We start from the raw sequence: 19,686 nt of genomic DNA, 5'->3' as shown, positions 1-19,686 counted from the left end.
ATTCGCCTCGCGCACGCGAGGATTTCAATTCGACTCGTCACTCAACCGCCGAATTTACATTTAATTTGCGGTTGATTAGACAGGTACATTTTTAGAATCTCACGTCGCGCTCGATATTCAGCCGCGCGCTAATCCAATATATAATATATAAATCTTGTCTCCCAAACCTGTTTATCCGGAGAGTGAAGTTGCGCGTTGCGCGCAATCGCCGTGACGGCGACGCTACACGCTATACGCAACGCGGACGTCATCGTCGCGCGCCGCCGAAAAGGTAAAGCGGAAGATCCGCGATCCGCCTAGAGGTAAAGACGGCAGGACGGTATCCCCGCCATCCCCGGCCCACCCAACAATCCCCCAAATACATAATAAACGAGGGCGGCTGCGAGGGGCGCGCGCGGAGATTTCACGAATGAATGAAAACCGTAGAAAAAGGAAGAGGAAACGTCAGCCCGAGTCGTCGACGCCGTCGACGCCGTCGACGCCGTGGTCCCGCGTCCCGCGGGCGTCTGCTGCCACGGCGCGGAGAGGAGCGTAATCGCGGGTCGCGAGTCGTTCGTCAGCCGAGGTGATTCGATTCTACCGCGTCGCAGGTGAGGAGTACCGAGGTACATACGGAGGTGAGGAGGCGCGAGGCGCGAAGTGGGAGAGATCCGCGCGCTGCTCGTCCGGCGGCTCGTCTCGTCGCATCGCGAATCGCGATCGTCGCACACATCGCATTCGTGCGTGCACACGGAGTAGCCGACGACCGACGACCGACGACCTGCCGTGCCGGAGCCGGAGCGGGACGAGGACGAGGCACGGCGACACCTGCTCGGTGGGTAGGTAGGCGTGCGACACGTCGAGATCGCGAGACGCGCGTCGTACGTAACGTAACGTGTTAACGTAGGAACGGACGGACGTACGGGCAGACGTGCGTGTGCGTGTGCATGCGTGCGTTCGGCGCGGTCAGCGGTATAGTGTAGCAGCGGCAGCAACAGCAGCAGTGAGCAGAAGCGGCGACGGCCATACTCAAACAACGGCCGAGCCGAGCGGAGTCGGGAGTGCGCGGCCACGAGAGATGAGGTAGATAATAGAGTTTCGGAAAACAGACGTGAGGGAGAGAGAAAGGAGGATCCACACCGATCTCCGTGAAGCGGGCCGCGCGCGTGAAGCTGCATCAGGACAGGCAGAGAGCGAGAGAGTGAGAAAGAGAGACGAGGAGAGCGCGAGGAGAAGAGAGACGGACGAGGCGACAAACGGAACGGAGCACGGAGCTGAGAGAGCTGAGCTGAGCTGAGCCGAGCCGAGTCGAGTCGAGTCGAGTCGAGTCGAGTCGAGTCAAGTCGAGTCAAATCGGCGCGAGGGCGAGCACCAGCGGCAGCGGCAGCGTCAGCAACGGTAACGGTAACAGTAACGAGTAGCAAGGAGAGCACGAAGGAGCGGCTCGGAACGGGCGGAAGTGTGGGTCGCGCGTGCCTCTGCGTGCGTGCGGTGCGTGCGGAAAGAACGTTGGACAAGGGATAGCGGACAGCGGCGGCGGCGGCGGCGGCGGCGGCGGTGACGAGGACGAGAACGACGACGACAGTGGAGACGGAGGCGGAAGCGGCGAACGGGGCACCGCTGGTCGAGCTCGGCGCGGAGGTCCAGGTGGTCGGCGGGATGAGCGCCAAGACGGACGTCAACAGACGGGTCCTGGCGATCCAGGCGAAGAAGAAGCGGCACAAGCCGAGCAAGCGGAAGGGCAAGGCCGGTTCCCAGGGCGAGCAGGACGCGCAGAGCTCTAAGGGTGCGCGTGGTACCGGCCAGGTGGTCGCCGCCACCACGACCACCGGCACGACCGGCAACGCTGCCACCACGATCGCCACCACCACCACCACCACCACCAGCAGCGGCAACACCACCACCACCACCACCAACGCGACGTACGAGTACGCCTCGGTGTACGCCTCGAGTAGGCTTCCGCAGCGCGCCTACAACAGCGACAACGGGACCAGGTAACCCCGACATGCCCGATCGGCGCGCCGGCACGAAGACTCATCGTCCGGACTCGTTGCGTTACCCCCGCGTTATCCCCTCACGTTACGTTGCTTTCGCGATTTTGTACGGGCCGCGTGTCGACGATGACAGCTCGTCGTCGAGGAGTGTGTACGACGCGTTCCGTTTCGACTCCCTTTCCGTCATTCGGGTTCCCGTGTCACGTAGATATCGATAAGTGGGTGATTATGTATGTATATATGCACGTTTGTGATTGCCGGGGGAGAGAAATTGTGGATAACGATGATTAATTGATGTAAGATAATAATTGTGAGTAACGATTGTAGGTGGCACGAAGGATTAAGATGAATTATTCGTGTAATCTTTTTATTAATCGGGAGCTTGGCGACGATCAAGCGTGTTGGGTGCGTCGTAGGAAACGCTGGATACGAAATTCGCGTATTCGATTACTTATGATCTTCAACGCGTTATTTCTAAATCTCTTGGTAATAAATATACGTTCGTTGAACATCACCGTCGTAGAGACGGTCGACGTACGTGAAACCTGGCTATTGCGTGCGCACGATCCGTTTTCTTCCTCTGATTTAGCTCGCACCTCTCGTGTCACGAGGAAGAATCAGGTGTTTCGAGAGTGTCGCGTTAGTTAAGTAATTTATCATTTACGATTGACGAATTTGTCGTAGATTGGTACCGTGTCATAGTTCCAGCAATGAAACGATAGAGGACGACGATGCGTTCAGTAGCGAGGACGAGGAGCAGGAGGACAGCAGTGACTACTGTAAAGGCGGGTACCATCCCGTGAAGATAGGGGATCTCTTTTTAAATCGCTACCACGTCACGCGCAAGCTCGGCTGGGGTCACTTCTCCACCGTGTGGCTCTGTTGGGACCTGCAGGTACGATTCCCGGATATGCTGTAATCAATTCTTCTTTCGCACACGTATACGTAAACACGGGACGTTTTTTTGAAACTTATGCTGCAGGATAAACGTTTTGTGGCGCTTAAAATAGTGAAATCCGCATCCCATTTCACTGAGACTGCATTGGATGAAATTAAATTATTAAAAGATGTGCGCGACACGGATCCCAACGATCCTAAGCGCAACAAGACCGTCCAGTTGCTCAATGACTTCAAGATCAGCGGCATTAACGGCCTGCATGTTTGCATGGTATTTGAAGTGCTTGGACATAATCTTCTTAAATTGATTATCAAGTCGAACTACAGAGGAATTCCAAGAAATAACGTTAAGCGCGTCATCAGACAAGTCCTCGAAGGTCTCGACTATCTTCATAATAAATGTAAGATGAATGTTTAAGTCAGTGATAGCATTCAATTTTCAATTTTATACCCGTAGTCCGCTTTATGCGATAGTTCAACAGATTATTGCAAATCTGAAGTGGAAAATCACTACAAGTTTCAATAAGTTTACCGCTGTGTACGCTACATGTTGCATTCTCTTTCAGGTAAAATTATTCATACAGACATTAAACCTGAGAATGTTCTTGTGTGCGTCGATGAGACTTATATAAGAAAATTAGCTTGTGAAGCGACAGAACTGCATTCTATGGGAGCGAAGTTACCTGTGTCCCTGATTTCTACCGCGCCGAAGGAGTTTCAAGAACCTATGCCAAACTCCAAAATGTCCAAGAATAAGAAGAAGAAACTAAAGAAGAAGGCCAAGCGCCAAAATGAGCTCTTGAAGAAGCAGATGGAACAGATCGAGGAGCTAGAGGAACAAAGTAAACTCGCGAATAGCACGAGAGAAAACGGGGAAGTTGAAACGAATAGCTTAGACCAGGATCTCAATACGGAGAGCATAGAGGACAATACGGAGAGCAAAGGTTCTCCGGACATCTCAGAGCCATCCGCGCCTTCCTTGCACATGAACGGAGTAGACGGTTTGGCGGGCGGTGAGAAGATACAGAATCCATCGCCCGAGCAATCCGAAAAGATGGACAACGTCACTCTGTGCGATGTGGAGAAAAGCTGCGGCGAAGGTATGCTACCACCCGATCCCGACGATACCGACGAAGGTAGCGAAGGTAAAGTAATCGTCGCTGTCGAGCGACGACACGACTCTTCTTTTCTCTCGTTTTCTACTGCAATTTTATTTGTCATCTATCGTCTTACTTGCAGAACGTAGGTCATTGAACCCTCCGGAAAGTAAGCAGTTGAAACGGGCGTCCATGTCTCCTTTGGATCCTGCCATAATGGATTGCGAGATCGAAGTGAAGATAGCAGATCTCGGGAACGCATGCTGGGTTCATAAGAAATTCACGGACGATATCCAAACTCGTCAGTACAGGTCGCTCGAGGTTCTGTTAGGTTCCGGATATGACACCTCTGCCGACATATGGTCAACTGCTTGTATGGCGTTCGAATTGGCGACTGGCGATTACCTTTTTGAACCGCACAATGGCAAAGACTATTGCAGGTAACGATTACAAGGTTCAACTGCAATTGTGTGAATTTTGTAAAAATTGTATCAACGCTGTTTCAAGGATTGAGTCAATTAACTTATTAACGTTCCAGAGATGAAGACCACTTGGCCCATATTATCGAGTTGCTGGGAGAAATACCGAGACGTATCGCTCTCTCAGGGAAGAACTCGAGGATATACTTCAACAGGAAGGGCGAGTTGAAGCATATTACCGGATTGAAACCGTGGGGCCTGTACGAAGTGTTGACAGAGAAATACGAGTGGGCGCCGAGCGAAGCGCGCGAGTTCGCAGAGTTCCTAATACCGATGCTCGAGTTCAATCCGAGCATGCGAGCTACCGCAGCCGAGTGCCTGAAGCATCCGTGGCTGCAAATCAAAAAGTGATCGCGTTTTTTATTGTTTTATCTGTAATATCCCCCTCAACTTTTTCACCCCGGTCCTACCGCCCAGTTGTCGCAATCGTAAATCGAGAGTGTGATAGGAAGCCGACAACACTTGTAAATGTCAGGTGTTATTTCCGTACTGAAAAATTATAATTCAGCGACCCAATTTGCGTACGAAGAGCAAGTGCGTTTTAAGAGCGCGTATACACACACACACACACACACACACACACTCACTAGAAAACTATTTGATATAATACGAATTACGGAAATAAATTGTAACATATGTTGTGATATTACTCGTACGCTACGAGCGTGTCTCCGCGTGGGAAATGTTACGAAACTGTAAACGTTTCGAAAAGATTGTTATATACCCTTTACAAATGGTGATTTGACAATATTGCGGAAGTCGCCTCAAGGAAAGTTGTCTCTCGAATGCAGCGAGCGAAGTGTCGCAAAATCCGGAAATTGTTAAGGAAGAAGATCTTGCAACATTCCGCTGATTTCCACATAAAAGAAAAAAAAAGAAACGGCCGCGCGCGTGCTTCCTAACGTAAACACTCTCAACACATCGGCTGACCACTTGTAGTTGTACACTTGTTAAATCGTATTTTTAATTTGTGATGAGAGAACTTAAATTAAAAAGGAATTTTTCATAGTATACTTTATATATACATTATTTTACACACATTCGTGTCGCATTCTTCGTAATCGTCATTTAATTTATCTACGGATATTCCAAGAGTCGTGGGATCTGCTCGTAATGCGCTGCGAAGGTACTGGCGGGCTCGGTATCGTGTTTGGTTTAAAATTAGGACTCATTGCCTTGACTCAGTTATCCGTGTGTACTTTTATACATCGCACACGCCGGTCGCTGTAAATTCTTGCCAACAAACTTGTCGCGAAGTCGCAACGGGACAGAAATGGCTACTTAATTAATATTTTACGTCTACCTCTCAATACACGTGGACCGGTTTAGAAATACTCATCAACAGACGTGCGCGTAACGAAGGGCCGCATTCAAATAAATGTAAATTGAAATAGAGGGATCTGTACATTGTAGATAATTGAGAGTCGGTAACTGTGTGTGTGGATTCTTGGGATATGTAATTTTTACGCGGGCGCTGATTGGGATAAGACAATATGTACGCGCATATTCAAAAGTTTCATTTTTGTCTAATATGTGAAGTTTTATATAAAATTTGAAAATATTATTTTTTTTTCGTATCGCTTTTGTCAATATATCTAAATTTTATTAGCGGCAAGCGCTGATAAAATTAGCGCGAGGTAAGATCGCGCGCTTGCAAATGTTGATATAAAAAAATTTATGTATACTTTTGTAAAAAGTATCATGTGCTTTGTCTTATTCCACTGGGCCCTGCAATACTGATATTGTAATGAACATTTCTGTTTGTTATAAACTTGTTTACATCGCTAATGCGAATGCCTGTATACATAATGTACGATTACCGAAGAGAAAGAATAACTATATTGCGAGTAAGATCTTGGCAAGCACGATGGGGACAGTTGTAACAAGAGTGATGTTTGAATTTCATGCGAACCTCTTTGTTTCGCGAACACTGACTGACTATCGAGCTCTCTGCCGATTTATAATTGTCTTCTATTTTATAAACGATAAAGCGAAGCAGTGCGTTCCGACCGGACCGTCTATGTCGCGCATACTTTCCTATGCACGAGCGCAATTCATGCTTCCCGCTGAATGTTCCGTTTCGCTTCGCCTGCCAGTTTGAACTGAAGTCATTTGACAAGAAAAAAAAGAAGGTCTCGATCGAACTGTGTGTGGAGAGGCGTGCGTACGTGGAATTATACATTTCGTCATGATGTACAAATGTCTTGTCACTTACTGCGATTGTATCTCTTCCCCGGGTAAAAGAGGAAAATACTCTCGTAAAAATATACAGCATTTTACGATTTATTTTTTTAACACAACACATGCGTTTTTTATTTTATTTTTGATCGTATTTTAATAGCATAATTAGCAATATATCTATTTGATCACGTAAACACTCCAACATGAAATGTTTGTACGAGGCGTACTTCTCCTAATTTATTAAAAATTGACGTGCATTTTTATGAAATACGTTTGCTGATTTCCATTTATATTTTCGTTGTCGGTCATTTAATTTAGCGGATGAGTCATATCTCGCGATTAAAAAATTGGAAAAGAAAAACGTGCATCTCCCAAAATTTTCAGCGTAGATAGAAAACAGGTGATATACGACACGCGAAATGAGAAAGTGCCTCTTCTACCCGCGCTACAATTATCAGATAATCGTTTTCTCTGCGGGAACTCTTTCGTGAATATGTGTGGTCTCCAGTGACGGCGATCGTGACGAATCTGTACGGTATATAACTAAATTTTAGCGGATAACTACGGATAATATTCGACACCGTTCTACTAAATTCAGCCATGAATTAAATCCATTATTACGAAGGCAGCGATCGCGGTTCGATTTAATTCTCCCGTTAGTATTCCTCGTTATTCACGATAGAGAAGGCGCTTCTAATCAAATCGACACATCGAGCTTTTCTCTCGGAACTCACGTAATTCTTCTGAAAAAACAAGTATAAGGATCTGTAAATTCCAAGGATCTGTCGCGTGTAGCCGAGGATCAAAACCGGTGAGTTTCAGTTTCCAGTAATAGGCACGTGAAGAATCCTCCATCGATAAACAGAATAATCAAACCTACGCTTCATTGTTACGGGCATCTTCAATGGCAATTAATATAAACGTGAGAGAACAGGATAAAAGTTTGAGCGTTTAATTATTTAGATATTATTATACGAAGCGAATCCGTACGCGAATATCGCAAACAAGAATCGAGGTAATTCGCTTACGTGCTTGTAGGACGGTAGAGCTGAATTCAATGAAATTATACATATATGTATAATGAATATCACATATGTATAATTACACGTGTATATATATTTTATTTAATATATCTATCGGTTTTTTTTCATCCCCGGTTAAGAGAGATAGGTATCGATCGAAGTGTGTATAAATTAAGGAGTATGGTCCCGTCGATACGATATAATTATCAATAACGGATCGTTGACTGGACTTAAATGATTTTGTTGGACGACCGCGAGTCAGCGTAGGCGCATTGAAATCGCGTCCCGATCGTCATCAGATCAACCGAAGCTCAAGTACCGTGTTGCCGTGTTGAAAATCGCTCGCACTGTGACCATAGATAATGTTATATCTCATATTAATATATCATATGTATCATACATATATATATTAATACCTCCTAATATATACTCTGTACATATAAATATATATAAATATATATATATATATATATATATATATATATATATATATATATATATATATATATATTATATATACATACATTACATATACATATAAACATACGGATATATTGAAACGATAATTACATATAGGTGTGACTCGCGCTGCTTGGCGTTAGGATATAGTTAGAAGGAAATTAACAAAAGAGCGATAATAGCGAACTGTGTATAGCTCTTGATGCACGAGACATCCCCGTCGCTCCCTTTCCAACTTCCGAGCGGAATATAATTTTACTTACGCGAAGTATAGATAGCGAAGAAAAAGGGAGAGAAAAATAAGAGATAAGTAGCCGTGAAGCGCTCCATTTCTTTTCTGTTTTCCCCCCCTCCCCACCCCCCTTCGCGATAGAGAGATCTCTCGCGCACAAATGTGTATAAATGTAAGGGAGATTCGCGCGGACGTGGATGATATAGGGGATCAGTCGGACGAAAGGGGAGGAAAATGGTGTATGAATACAGGGACCCAATATAATTGAAATTCGCACACACACCATCGGGGACTCATGTTCCAATCGGGTAGATTCTAAAAAAAAAAACTTGTTCCGAGCGAAGCAGATTTGTGTTCGATCGGGGTATATTAATCGCGCCGAGGAACTCGAGCGTTGATAAACGATACACCAATATTTGTGAATTATATCTCGGGATCTCGGCAACCGGTATCATATCGCGACTTAGAAATAAGCGGGATGTGATATCTCCACGCACGTGTGCGCTTCTCAGACGAGTTTTCGATTCCTTTTCTCGCGCGGGCCGAGGGCCATCAAGTCGCGAGATGTGATGCCGATTGCCCTCTCGTCCCCCGAAAAGGATCGACGACGCGCAATAAAGTTGTACGACGTTAAACGTATAGCGAGACTGCATTGCGCGATTGCCGTCGGTCGTTTTCTTAATTGTAATCGAGACGCGTTTAATCGCGTTGCGGGAGAAACTCCCGCAACTCCGCGTTCGAATCTTCAATGAACCGAGCGCGTCGGTGTACCGCCGACGTTAAAGTGCGAATGCGAAGGACTGAGGAAGAACGTGGCCTTGATCGAGAAGCGAAAATAAACGTCGACGATAAAGTTTGCGTGCGCTTTGTCGAAGGGATTTTACTCCGCGCGCGGTTTCTCCTCTCTTAATCTTAAGAAATTGGAAATTGAATCGTGGGAGAGCGACGCGAGCGACGAGCGAAATTTTTCGACCGATATAGGGACGGAGAGTAGAGAAAGCTTTGCTATATCAAACACCAAGTTTTATTACACGTAAGCGCGCGACGCGCGCGAGATATGTTGTAAATATTGCGGGTAAAACCCGGCGCGCGGGGTTTTGCACATTTTTAGAAGAAGCGTTTGCGTATTAAGACGATCCCCGACTCGGCGATTGAGCCGCGGAAGGATCGTCAGAGGTACCCTTCTTCCGAACGGGTCACACGACGTTTAAAATGTACAGCGATTATATATCGGAACGATAGAGGAGATATTAGGATGCGCGCGCGCGCGCGCGAAGAAAAAATAAGAGAGATAAAAGGTGGAAGGGAGACGCGAAGTCGGCGTACGATAATATTATTATCTCACTGATTGGTACATAGTCATACTGGTCTCGTAGCGTTATAGAGAGCCATTTAACTCTGCATGCTTAGCCAATTTGTGGGTCGCCGGCAGGCCCGCGAGGTCCTGCCGCGCGACGGACGTTTTAATAAAGGGTTGTAAAGCTATCGATAGAGGCGCGCGTAGGCGCTTGCGATACGTGACGATCATCTTTAGAAGTTCATCGAGCCGACAAAACATGCAAGTTACAGCGAACTGAACCCGGACGATGCGTTCGCGAGAAAAACGGGGCTGGAGCATCGAGACAGGGAAAGAGCAGGGACGGTGGGTGTGTCGTCGTCGTCGTCGTCGTCGTCGTCGTCGTCGACGTGCGCTCCTCTCTTAGACAATATACCTATCCCAGATTAGCGCGATAAAAATATGCCCTTTGTACCAGCCGGGCGATCGAATCCTCTCGCGAGAGGACCGGAGCGAGACGCTCGATTGACTTAATTAGTTCGCCTGATCGCGTCGAATATACGTCTCTGCGAGGTGCGAAGGAATGGGAGGCGTCACTCTCTCGACACACGCGCGTCATTTGGGTTCTCTGCAAATAATAAGCGAATTAATTTCGCACATTCAAGCACGGATCTCCGTCCGTTTCGGCATTTATGTTACAATTGCGTTCGATTTTCAAAATTGACGGAGATTAATGAGAGAAGATTATTCTCACCTCACTCGCTTCCGACTTAAATTGTGGAACCATATTCCTTTCCTGGCTCGCGCAATCCGTATAATCCGTTCCTTTCCTACGGATTCCTGATAGATCTTTTCCAACGAAAACTCTTCCTTCCGCACCGATGAATGTTCGAAGGTGTGTTAAATCACGTTCGTCTGAGCGTACCGTACAATCAAAGTCGTGCACTCTTCCCTTTCAGGTATATCCTTGACGGATTGACGCTCGCGAGAAAGAGGGAAGGGAAAAAAAATGACGGCGAGTATATAAGTCATCGCTAATCTATTGTACACTAACGTCTCGTGCTCCAGTCACTCGATGTAACGAACCGTGCGAAGCATTTAAGAACTCTAGAGCATAATAAAAATAGCCGTAACGAATCGAACGAATAAATGGATTTGATGTTTAGACGCTGCCTCCGTTATGTGCCCTGCCGCAAAGAATAATGAAAAACAGACAACCAATGTACCCCCCCCCCCCCGCCCCTACCCCCCATCTGAGAGAGATCGATATGTTTAATGATATGAGAAATAAATTCGCAACAAAATAAATGCTTCTCTTTTTCACTCGTCATCCGTCGCTTATTAAGGGTAAGAAAGCAGCAGACCTGGAGTCGCTCACGTGAGTTTATTTATATATGTATATCACAAATATTATATCACCTTTATTGTCCCTACGGTCGTACAAAGTGTAATGTACAATATGTTCACGTTTTTTCTAAATATGCGTATTTCAGACAGTGGACGAAGAGAACACTTGAACAGAATTCGTCTCGCAATTTTTCCGTTGATACACCGCGCCAGTTACAAGGATAAACCGACCAAGTGTCGCCCGCCAAAAATATCATTTTATATTATAATTCAACTCGAATCACATTACAGTGGAACGTAGGACGTGCTATCTTTCGCCAGCTGGTTTCTAGCTACAAAACGTACACGCTGGGTTAACGCTCGGCCTCAAGGAAGCAAGATAACGCAGTCCCTCCTACGAGTGATACGATACGAAACACCGTGCTCGTAACTATTCGCATGACGGCATACGTATTCCCTTCTCGCAACGACATCATCGCGGATAATTAATAACTAGGAAACAGATCTTTTTTTAATTTCAATCTCTCACATTTTCTGATTGTTTAAATCAAAATACCTTCAACGCTGTACGAACATATTTGGCGATACCAAAAATACAATCCATTTTGTACTATAAATATTGAAGAATATTGGGATGTTGTAAAAACGCAGATGACATTTATTTTTACAAATACAATTAGACAATTCTGTGAAAGAGATGATAATGAATAGGGACTGTTTTAAATTTTTTCAGTCAATTTCAGTAATTTACTACCGCTAATTAAATCATTTGCAAGTTCCGTTCAAATAACTTGTTACTTATTAAAATAATAATTATCACATAATTGGATAAAATAATGCTAAACGATAAAATATACAACATTGTACTATCGTTATGCACATTACTGTGACCGACTTCGTTGTTTCCTGGTTATTATAATTTTACTTTCATACAATTTAATTTTAGAATAATTACAAATATGCATAACAAGAGTAACGCAAATAGAAATCTGTTGTATGTACACATCTCTAATACTAACGAAAGTATCAGATCGTATAAATAATCTTCATCGAATTCAACAAGTATTGCGCGATTAAAGAATTACACGTGGAACAAGAGATTAATCCGCAGGGGAAAAATATACTTGTGGAAATAAGTTGAACTAATCAGACCAATCCTCCTCAGCTCTGCAAATTAATAGTATTTCTGTTAATATTTTAGGAACTGAAATCAATTTAATGCCCATCACCACCGTTGCCAAGCTGCTTTGAATAAAGCAAGCATATTGGACAATACACTGCTGTTCACTATATAAGCAATAATGTAACGATGCTTACAATTATACAGGTACGTGTAAATATTAGGCGAAAACAAATAAATTACGAAAATATGATGTATAAGAGACAATTCAACCCTGGAAAAATCTCACTCGTATTGTAGCTGTATAGTTTGCTGTGCACAAACTCTCTCATCCATTTTCTCTTTCCATGTGGTTGTTCACAAATCATGGAAATAATTAGAGAATTATAGAAGATAACATTTGATATTCTCTATGTATCAATGAAGTGCGTTAATAAAACGTATGTAAGTTAATATTAAGCAACAAGCGAATTTAAGGTCAAAGAGAAATTCTGTACTAATTTTAAACAGAGAAAATTGTAAGTGCTCTCCCTCAGCTCACTGGAACAAAGCAACATTTGCAGCTTTGATGAAACAGAAAATTCTCCTTCGCGTGAAAAGATCTATAATGTTATAGATTTAATACTAATGTTAATAAATACTTGTACATACACCCATTTGTAGGCAATATAATTTAAAAGCACGCGCGCGCGCGTAGAGTTCAGCACACATAAGGACACACCACACACACACACACACACACACACACACACACACACACAAAATAAATTAAATACTTAATATGGACCCGTGTCTAGGACGTCCGTTCTTCTCCTTCCCGTGCGGCGGTTGCCCCTTAGCTGTTCCAGTGATGTTCAGATTTAATTGCGCGGTCGACGCCGTAGTCGCCTCGTCATCCGATTCTATTGGACTGATTCTAATAGCTTGGTACCATTGATTCGTCAAATCCGTCATCTGCGACTTGCAGTCCTTCAGCTCCTGCTGCGTGAATCGTCTCGTGAAGAACGGAATGAAAAATTTCAGATCCCACCTTGCGAAACCGCGAATTCGCGATTGCAAGAAGGACACTTCCATTTCCTCCTCCGTGAGTTCCGACAAGTGCTCAGAATCTATAGTTTGTCCCTGTATTAAAAAAATAATATATCATCTATATGTGTTTAAAAAATTTTGTACGTTACCTGCGTTATACAATTTTTTAAATTACCCATTCTCTCGTTTTGCTCAATGTAACTTCCTTATCCTTCTTCTTCCTCCTACCGTTGCTCTTCGGCTTCTTTTCGGCCCTCAAGAATTTCAGCAGAGGCATCGTGGATCCGCCGAATATCAAGGTCGTAAACAATACGATGATTAGCGTCGTCGTTATAATAACGTGGCGCGTTTCATCGCTGAAATCTAAATGAAGCGATAACGCGTATGATATAGCACCGCGCAGGCCGCTGAACCACATGATGAACATCATCTTCCTCGTGATTTGATGCTCGCGGAAACGATTAACGAGCAAGGCCAAAGGAAAGATATTGGCGGCTCTTCCAATCAGGCACAAGATCACCGACCAAACGACTAGCGCTGGCTCGAACTACGGGAAAGAAAAAGAGACTTGATCGAAAAGGATTCGAGGAGTGTATATTCGGCATATTACGCGATACACTTACCCTGTGTCTAAAGCTAAACAATGCTAATCCCAAATAAGCAAAGACGCAGGTCTCAGCAATGAAGGCTAACGTACGCATTGTCTGTTGCATCGTAATCTGCGTAACAGTTGACAAGTTGAAATGCGTGTAGTGCGACATGACTATTCCATTGAACAGAATCGCCATAATTCCTGCAACAACGAATCAGTATGAAACAATTAAGCGATAACAGAGTTGTACAACAGAGAAATTTACTGTATAAATTATCACGAACGCTTACCCGACAGCTGTATGCCTTCCGCTAAAACATACGGGGCGTATGTGAACACTAACATTATGCCAAACTCTAAAGACGGATTCTTCCTGAGGTCTACGTGCTTCAAAAGCAACGCGCTTATCAAAGCGAACACCACGCCGATGCCCGCCGACGCGAAGAACATGAGGCAGAACCGATTCAAGCCGAGTATGACAGCCTCGCTGGTCGTCGCAGCGTTGTTGGACTCCAGGACGGAGGTGGTCAACACGATGGAGATGGCGTCGTTCAGAATCGATTCACCAAAAACCAACATGTTCAGGACCGGATCGACGTCCAGGGCGTGAAAGATCGCGACCGTGGCGACCGGGTCCACCGCCGATATCAGCGACCCGAACGCGAAGCTCTCGACAAAGCTGAGCTTGTACGCCACTTGTGCCAGACCAAGCAGATATATCCCGGCGCCGATGACGAACGCGGAGATGGCGGTCCCGAAGATGGCGAACACCATGATGCTGCCGATGTTCTGAAAGAAGTTTCCCTTGTGCAGATTGTAGCCGGACTCGAAGATGATGGGCGGTAGTAGGACCAGGAAGAACGCGGTCGGCGAGAAGGCCTCCTCCTTCCTCCAGTTCGCAATGTTCTGATGCGACATGAGGTTTATGATCATGCCGATCGCGGCGCCCAGGAAGACGATCACCACCGACTCGGGCAGGTATTGGAAATTCGTCTGCAGCATCAGGTGTATCAGCAGTATGCCCAGCGCCAGGACGCACAGCACGAAGAATATGGACATGGAGCTGTTGTGCTCCTCCTCGGCGGAGCCCTTGTCGGGGAGGACCGGCTCCGCCGGGGCGACGGTGGTCGTGGTGACGTTGCTCGCGGTGACATTGGTCGAGTTGGCGGCATCCGCCGGGCTCTGCGACGGCACGGGAACGTCCGTCGTGTTCCTGTCGGGGCTCGGCAACGTCGCCGCGGGGCTTTTCTCGGTCGTCCGGTGGCTCGCGACATCCTCCGGCCGCGCCGTGCTCGCCGCGGAGGTCGGTGCTGGTGGTTTAGCGGTTGAACTGGTCGAACTAGCATTGCGACTGACGACTTGGCTCGTATCAATCGCGGGTCGCACGGTGCTGGATAACTCGTGTGACAACACGCTGACATTCGTTGTGACACCCGGTACGGCCGAGGCGTCCGTCACCGAGGCCGCGGTGACGATCCCGCTGGTGCTTAGGTTAACTGCGTTCTCGCCGCGCGACACATGTTGCGACACGTCGCACAGCAGCAAGATCCCGATGACGAGACTCCACCTGCACGACGGTACGGAACGTGCTCGAATTGTTGTCATCTCTCAACGGTGTAGCATCATCTATCTCGCAGGTAGCAGAAGACGGCTTGCAGTTTTCTCTCTTTTTCTCCTTTTTTTTTTTACCGAGATGCCAGTCTCGCTAGCTATTTAGAGCTCGGTAAAGCTGCGAGAATTCTGACGTTTGACTAGTGGATTAGAATGTTCAAGATCATCAGCTGACTCAGCCGTCTCAGTCCTTACGAATGTAAAAAAAAAATTCCCTAGATTATTATCTGCAATGACACTATTGACATTTGTACGAATTTCTTGTGTTAAATAATTATCATTGATAATAATCTTTCGCCGAAGGAAATTACGCCCCTTTCTAGATTTTGTACCCCAAAATATGTTGCTTACTCAAGTTACTCATATAAGAACAGTTATCTTTTTTATTATCCACGTCCACCTCATTTCTTTCTTTATATCCGTTACACTCCGTTGATAAAATGAAAGGTAGATAATAGATATAAGAAATAAAGTTGTCGATTCCAAGAATTAAGATCCAAGAAAATGAAATACTTGTTTTATTTGCATCACCCTATCAATTCTATTAATTGCCAACTACTGATTATATTTTCCAGATACTTTTGACGAGATTAACATCGAGTTTTTGCAGTTCAAATACGCGGACTTAAGTCTAAGAATTTCTGGAGTCGCTGGTTCTTTTTCATTTTTCAGCACGACGACTCTTAATTATATCCCAATTCTTTATTGATTTTTGAAAATTTAAATTCTTGCTGTTCGAAATCTTGGTTTTAGAAATTTTTGGAAATTTATAGTTGATGTCTCACTTGCTCTCACCTGATTATATATTCCTGATACTTTGTTAATTTTTGAGGGTTTAGATTTTCGGTTCGAACTTTCAGATCGCAGGAGAAAGGAATGAATGAAATTACTCTATATCTAGAAATGCTATATTTATTCCGCTTGTGCGTCACGTTTATCTGTTTTTAAAGGTTCATTCGTATATTCCCACGCTAATCCAACGCGACCAGCTTCCGCTGGTTGTACAGGATCTTCGCCTAGTCGCTGTTCGGCACCTTTCCAAGATCTTTCTTGTAGATATTGAGCCCCCGCCTTGCCAATGGCAACAGTACCTAGTAAAAGAATTGCTGTATTATCACTACAGTGTCTAATTACATAAAATCGCTTTGAATTGTTAAACTGTTTGCACAAAAAATACATGTAAAAAAAAACAAAAACATTTGACGCTTCGAACATATAAAAAGAATTCTTTAACAGTGTAGTTACAAGAAAAGTAAGTCTCTTTGATCTTTGTGGAGACAATTATGTCTCTTCCGTGAAACTAATTAATGCGGCAAAAGATATCAAATAACTTCGTATTAAGGTGATCCTAAAGCTGTCTGTAATACCTACACTCGTTTTTAACAATATTTGCTTCGTATAAAAATTCTACAGCTTGATGTTACAAAATGAGGGTGCAGGTCCATTCAGTAAACATCAAGGAATATCATACCGCGTTTGTAGAATTAGAATTAACTTTTTTGTTTGGAGTCTCAGCCTAATTCTACAAACCGCGGTATGATATTCCTTGATGTCTACTGAATGGACCTGCACCCTCATTTTGTAACATCAAGTTGTAGAATTTTTATACGAAGCAAATATTGTTAAAAACGAGTGTAGGTATTACAGACAGCTTTAGGATCACCTTAAAAGTACAATTTCAAGATTGCAATTTCAATTTTTACTATCTTATTACTTTCTTGAGAGATATTTCTTTTAATTTAAATAAATTAAATATACCTGAGGAACGGACTGTCAGAGCATTCATTTGATCTGTACATAAATTGTCGTCCTCGCAATTTCTGACATTGCTAGTAATAAGAGAAACATCCGAGTCCGTTGACGGCTTAAAGTCGACGTAGTGAGGGCCACCGGGTAATATTTGTCGAAAATCCATGAAATATTGCGGACAGAACTCCCTCGCACTATTAAATGCTAATTCAACTTCGTACACCGTAAGCATAGGCTTAAAAAAGTCTCTCGAGTCGAATACCTCGTTCTCTGGGCAAGCTATCACGACAAAGGCGTCGATCTGTAAAAATCGAATAAGTATTTATCGACATGATTGTATAGCAAGATTGAAATTAAATTCAAGTCAAATATATTTTATTGCACCCTGCTGAACGTACCTCTGGGAAATTTGCGAGTTTGGCAGGATTTATCTTTCCTACACTGAGAAGATAAGACTTTTTATTTTTCTGTTTGAGGGTTCTTTTCACGGTGTTTATAGCCGTCAGGTATTCCTGAATGCCCAATGTGGCAACCACAATTCCCACAACTCTGGCATCCCTTAGCTTCTCTATCAGGAATCTTCTTCGCTTCAACCAAGGTGTGCTCAACGCTTTGTACTCGCTAATTTTACCGTTTGCGAAACAGTGCCACCTTTTCACGGGGATGCTCATCGCTAATAACGCGAGAGTCTTTTCTCCCTCGCCCAAGAAGAATCCTTCGTAATCCTGTACGTTATATCCATTTTCTAAGGTGTAACCTCTACCCAAGACAACCGAGGCCGGGCTTACTCTCGTATCGGTATATTCCACGTTCGACGTACAATTTAATTTAGACGAAACTAAGTGTTTATATACAGGTTTCAATGCGTTATATACATTTTCTGCAATCATACAATGTGCATTACGTTACTTTATCCGCCATCACAAGCTCTCTCAATCAAATAGCAACATCTCAAACATTTACCAATCTCATGCGCGTACGCCACGTCGTAGAAAAATATAATCTTCTTCCCGCAATCCGGAAAAATTCGCACGAACTCGTCGCAGAGTGCCGTCGCGTCCAATCGCTTCCTCGGCAAAACGTGAAAGACCGGCAAACGAGCGGTGGGACTGAGACAAGCGTGTCCGAAGTGTATTATGCCGTCCGCGTCGACGTGCTGCGCCGTTACCTCGTCGACGCAACAGCTACCACAGGTCGTATCACCTAAGATATACACCTTTCGCCCTAGGCTTTTCTCCAAACGTAGCGCAACCTCCACCGAATCCGGTAGCAGGCTATCCGGAAACTGTAGGCATACCTGCAATACACGAAAGAGCATTACGACCCCATAAACATTAAGTTAACAATAGAATTACACATGTATTAATATATAATAATATATAATGTATTTATATGTAAATATATATGAATATATTTATAAACAATTATATATAAAAAATTATCAAGTTAGGCTACAAAACTGTTCATATCAAATACATGTACAGATGGAGGGATAAAAACAACAGTTGTGTAAGTCAAATTTTTAAAAATATTTTCTTGGGTGCGTAAGTGAAATTTATATATTGTACAGATTGCATCTACGCACACGAGAAAATATTTTTAAAAATTTGACTAACACCACTGTGGTTTTGAACCACGGATATAAACTTACAATTAACCTAACTTAACCTAATCTCATCTATCATCAATAAACAACTCCAGCAACGTAATTATCGTTATCGTTGCATCGCTTTTTATTTATCCAGCATTCTTGCAGATATATATAAAATCATGCATCTTCTATAAAAAGAATTAAGATCTGGCAAGCTAATAACATAACCTCAACCTCGACTCTTTACCGCGTCTCTAATTCGCGAAAAGGAACGATTTGCCGATTCTTTTCAAAAAGATCTGCAACTACAATTCTACGGTACGCGAGAGGAATTTTTTTCAAAAAACGCGTGCATCTTCCAAACCTGTTTCAAGGCGTTTGTCCGGACCCAACGGGCGCATCTCTCCACGTCGTACGGATCGTCCTGATCGTCGGTCACTTCGGCGACTTCCACCACGCTTCTCTCGCTTTCCTTCGTCAGCGAAATCATACCGAGGCCGAAGATCGTTTACAAGTGTTGTTAGAATTACAAATTACAGCCGGTCCTCACGAGGCCCCGCGCAGCCCCACGCAAATTTGCGCGGTTGTCATATTGTGTCATGTCACTTGTCACTCCCCCACCACGTGTTCGCGAATTCTTCCTCCTCCCTCTCCTTCGCACGCCGCGAGAACAAAGGCACTATAAAGGCAGAGGCTAAAAAATTGGATGAACATTTTTCAAAACGTTTATAAAAATCTCGGAAGTCCCAGGAGGGACTCCAAGAACGCTTGAGGAGGAAAGGAAAAGGGGGCAACTGAAACATATCTAATATATAAAAACATCGACCTTGACAATAAATTAATAAATTAATGCAGAATATATAATTGCAGCCTCAAAAAGCCTTTCCCAATCCTATTTTTATACAAATACAACCTACCGTAGACCCTGCAGCCTACAGATTCCCGAAGGACGAGGGGAAGAGGAAGGATCGGTCATCCGATCTGCTATTTCCGGTTGCATCCCTCTCGCATCGAATTCGAAACGAAGATGT

At 44.4% G+C, this 19,686-nt stretch overlaps 3 protein-coding genes across 5 annotated transcripts; 1 reads left to right on the top strand and 2 right to left on the bottom strand.

Moving 5' to 3' along the window:
- Positions 1–454: 454 nt before the first annotated feature.
- On the top strand, positions 455–10,781 carry Srpk (SR splicing factor protein kinase). 2 transcript variants are annotated; one of them, XM_077401090.1, is made up of 6 exons: positions 455–1,973; positions 2,658–2,868; positions 2,956–3,271; positions 3,437–4,015; positions 4,110–4,407; positions 4,506–10,781. In XM_077401090.1, the coding sequence occupies exons 1-6, from the start codon at positions 1,639–1,641 to the stop codon at positions 4,795–4,797; spliced, it is 2,031 nt and encodes a 676-aa protein (XP_077257216.1). In that variant the 5' UTR covers positions 455–1,638; the 3' UTR covers positions 4,798–10,781. The 2 variants fall into 2 exon arrangements, with proteins under 2 accessions (XP_077257216.1, XP_077257217.1); XM_077401091.1 differs by having other exon boundaries at positions 457–1,973; positions 2,676–2,868.
- Positions 10,782–10,985: 204 nt separating this feature from the next.
- Positions 10,986–15,483, bottom strand: Nhe1 (Na[+]/H[+] hydrogen exchanger 1). Of its 2 annotated transcripts, none has more exons than XM_077401075.1 (5): positions 13,995–15,483; positions 13,736–13,905; positions 13,288–13,659; positions 12,860–13,205; positions 10,986–12,130 (listed from the first exon to the last, which is right to left on the bottom strand). In XM_077401075.1, exons 1-5 carry the CDS (start codon positions 15,307–15,309, stop codon positions 12,045–12,047), a joined length of 2,289 nt encoding a protein of 762 aa, XP_077257201.1. In that variant the 5' UTR covers positions 15,310–15,483; the 3' UTR covers positions 10,986–12,044. The 2 variants fall into 2 exon arrangements, with proteins under 2 accessions (XP_077257201.1, XP_077257202.1); XM_077401076.1 differs by having other exon boundaries at positions 12,871–13,205; positions 13,995–15,482.
- Positions 15,484–16,211: 728 nt separating this feature from the next.
- Positions 16,212–19,315, bottom strand: Dph2 (Diphthamide biosynthesis 2). Its single transcript, XM_077400650.1, has 5 exons — positions 19,020–19,315; positions 18,028–18,361; positions 17,463–17,944; positions 17,074–17,365; positions 16,212–16,406 (listed from the first exon to the last, which is right to left on the bottom strand). Exons 1-5 carry the CDS (start codon positions 19,143–19,145, stop codon positions 16,228–16,230), a joined length of 1,413 nt encoding a protein of 470 aa, XP_077256776.1. The 5' UTR covers positions 19,146–19,315; the 3' UTR covers positions 16,212–16,227.
- Between the last annotated feature and the right edge of the window lie 371 nt (positions 19,316–19,686).

The sequence above is a fragment of the Temnothorax americanus genome, unplaced genomic scaffold, assembly GCF_048541705.1.
Source record: "Temnothorax americanus isolate GAGA-0224 unplaced genomic scaffold, ASM4854170v1 Scaffold14, whole genome shotgun sequence".
In the NCBI taxonomy this organism is placed as follows: Eukaryota; Metazoa; Arthropoda; class Insecta; order Hymenoptera; family Formicidae; genus Temnothorax; species Temnothorax americanus.
The sequence above is the reverse complement of the archived record's forward strand: the minus strand, read 5'-3'. Positions and strand labels throughout refer to the sequence as shown.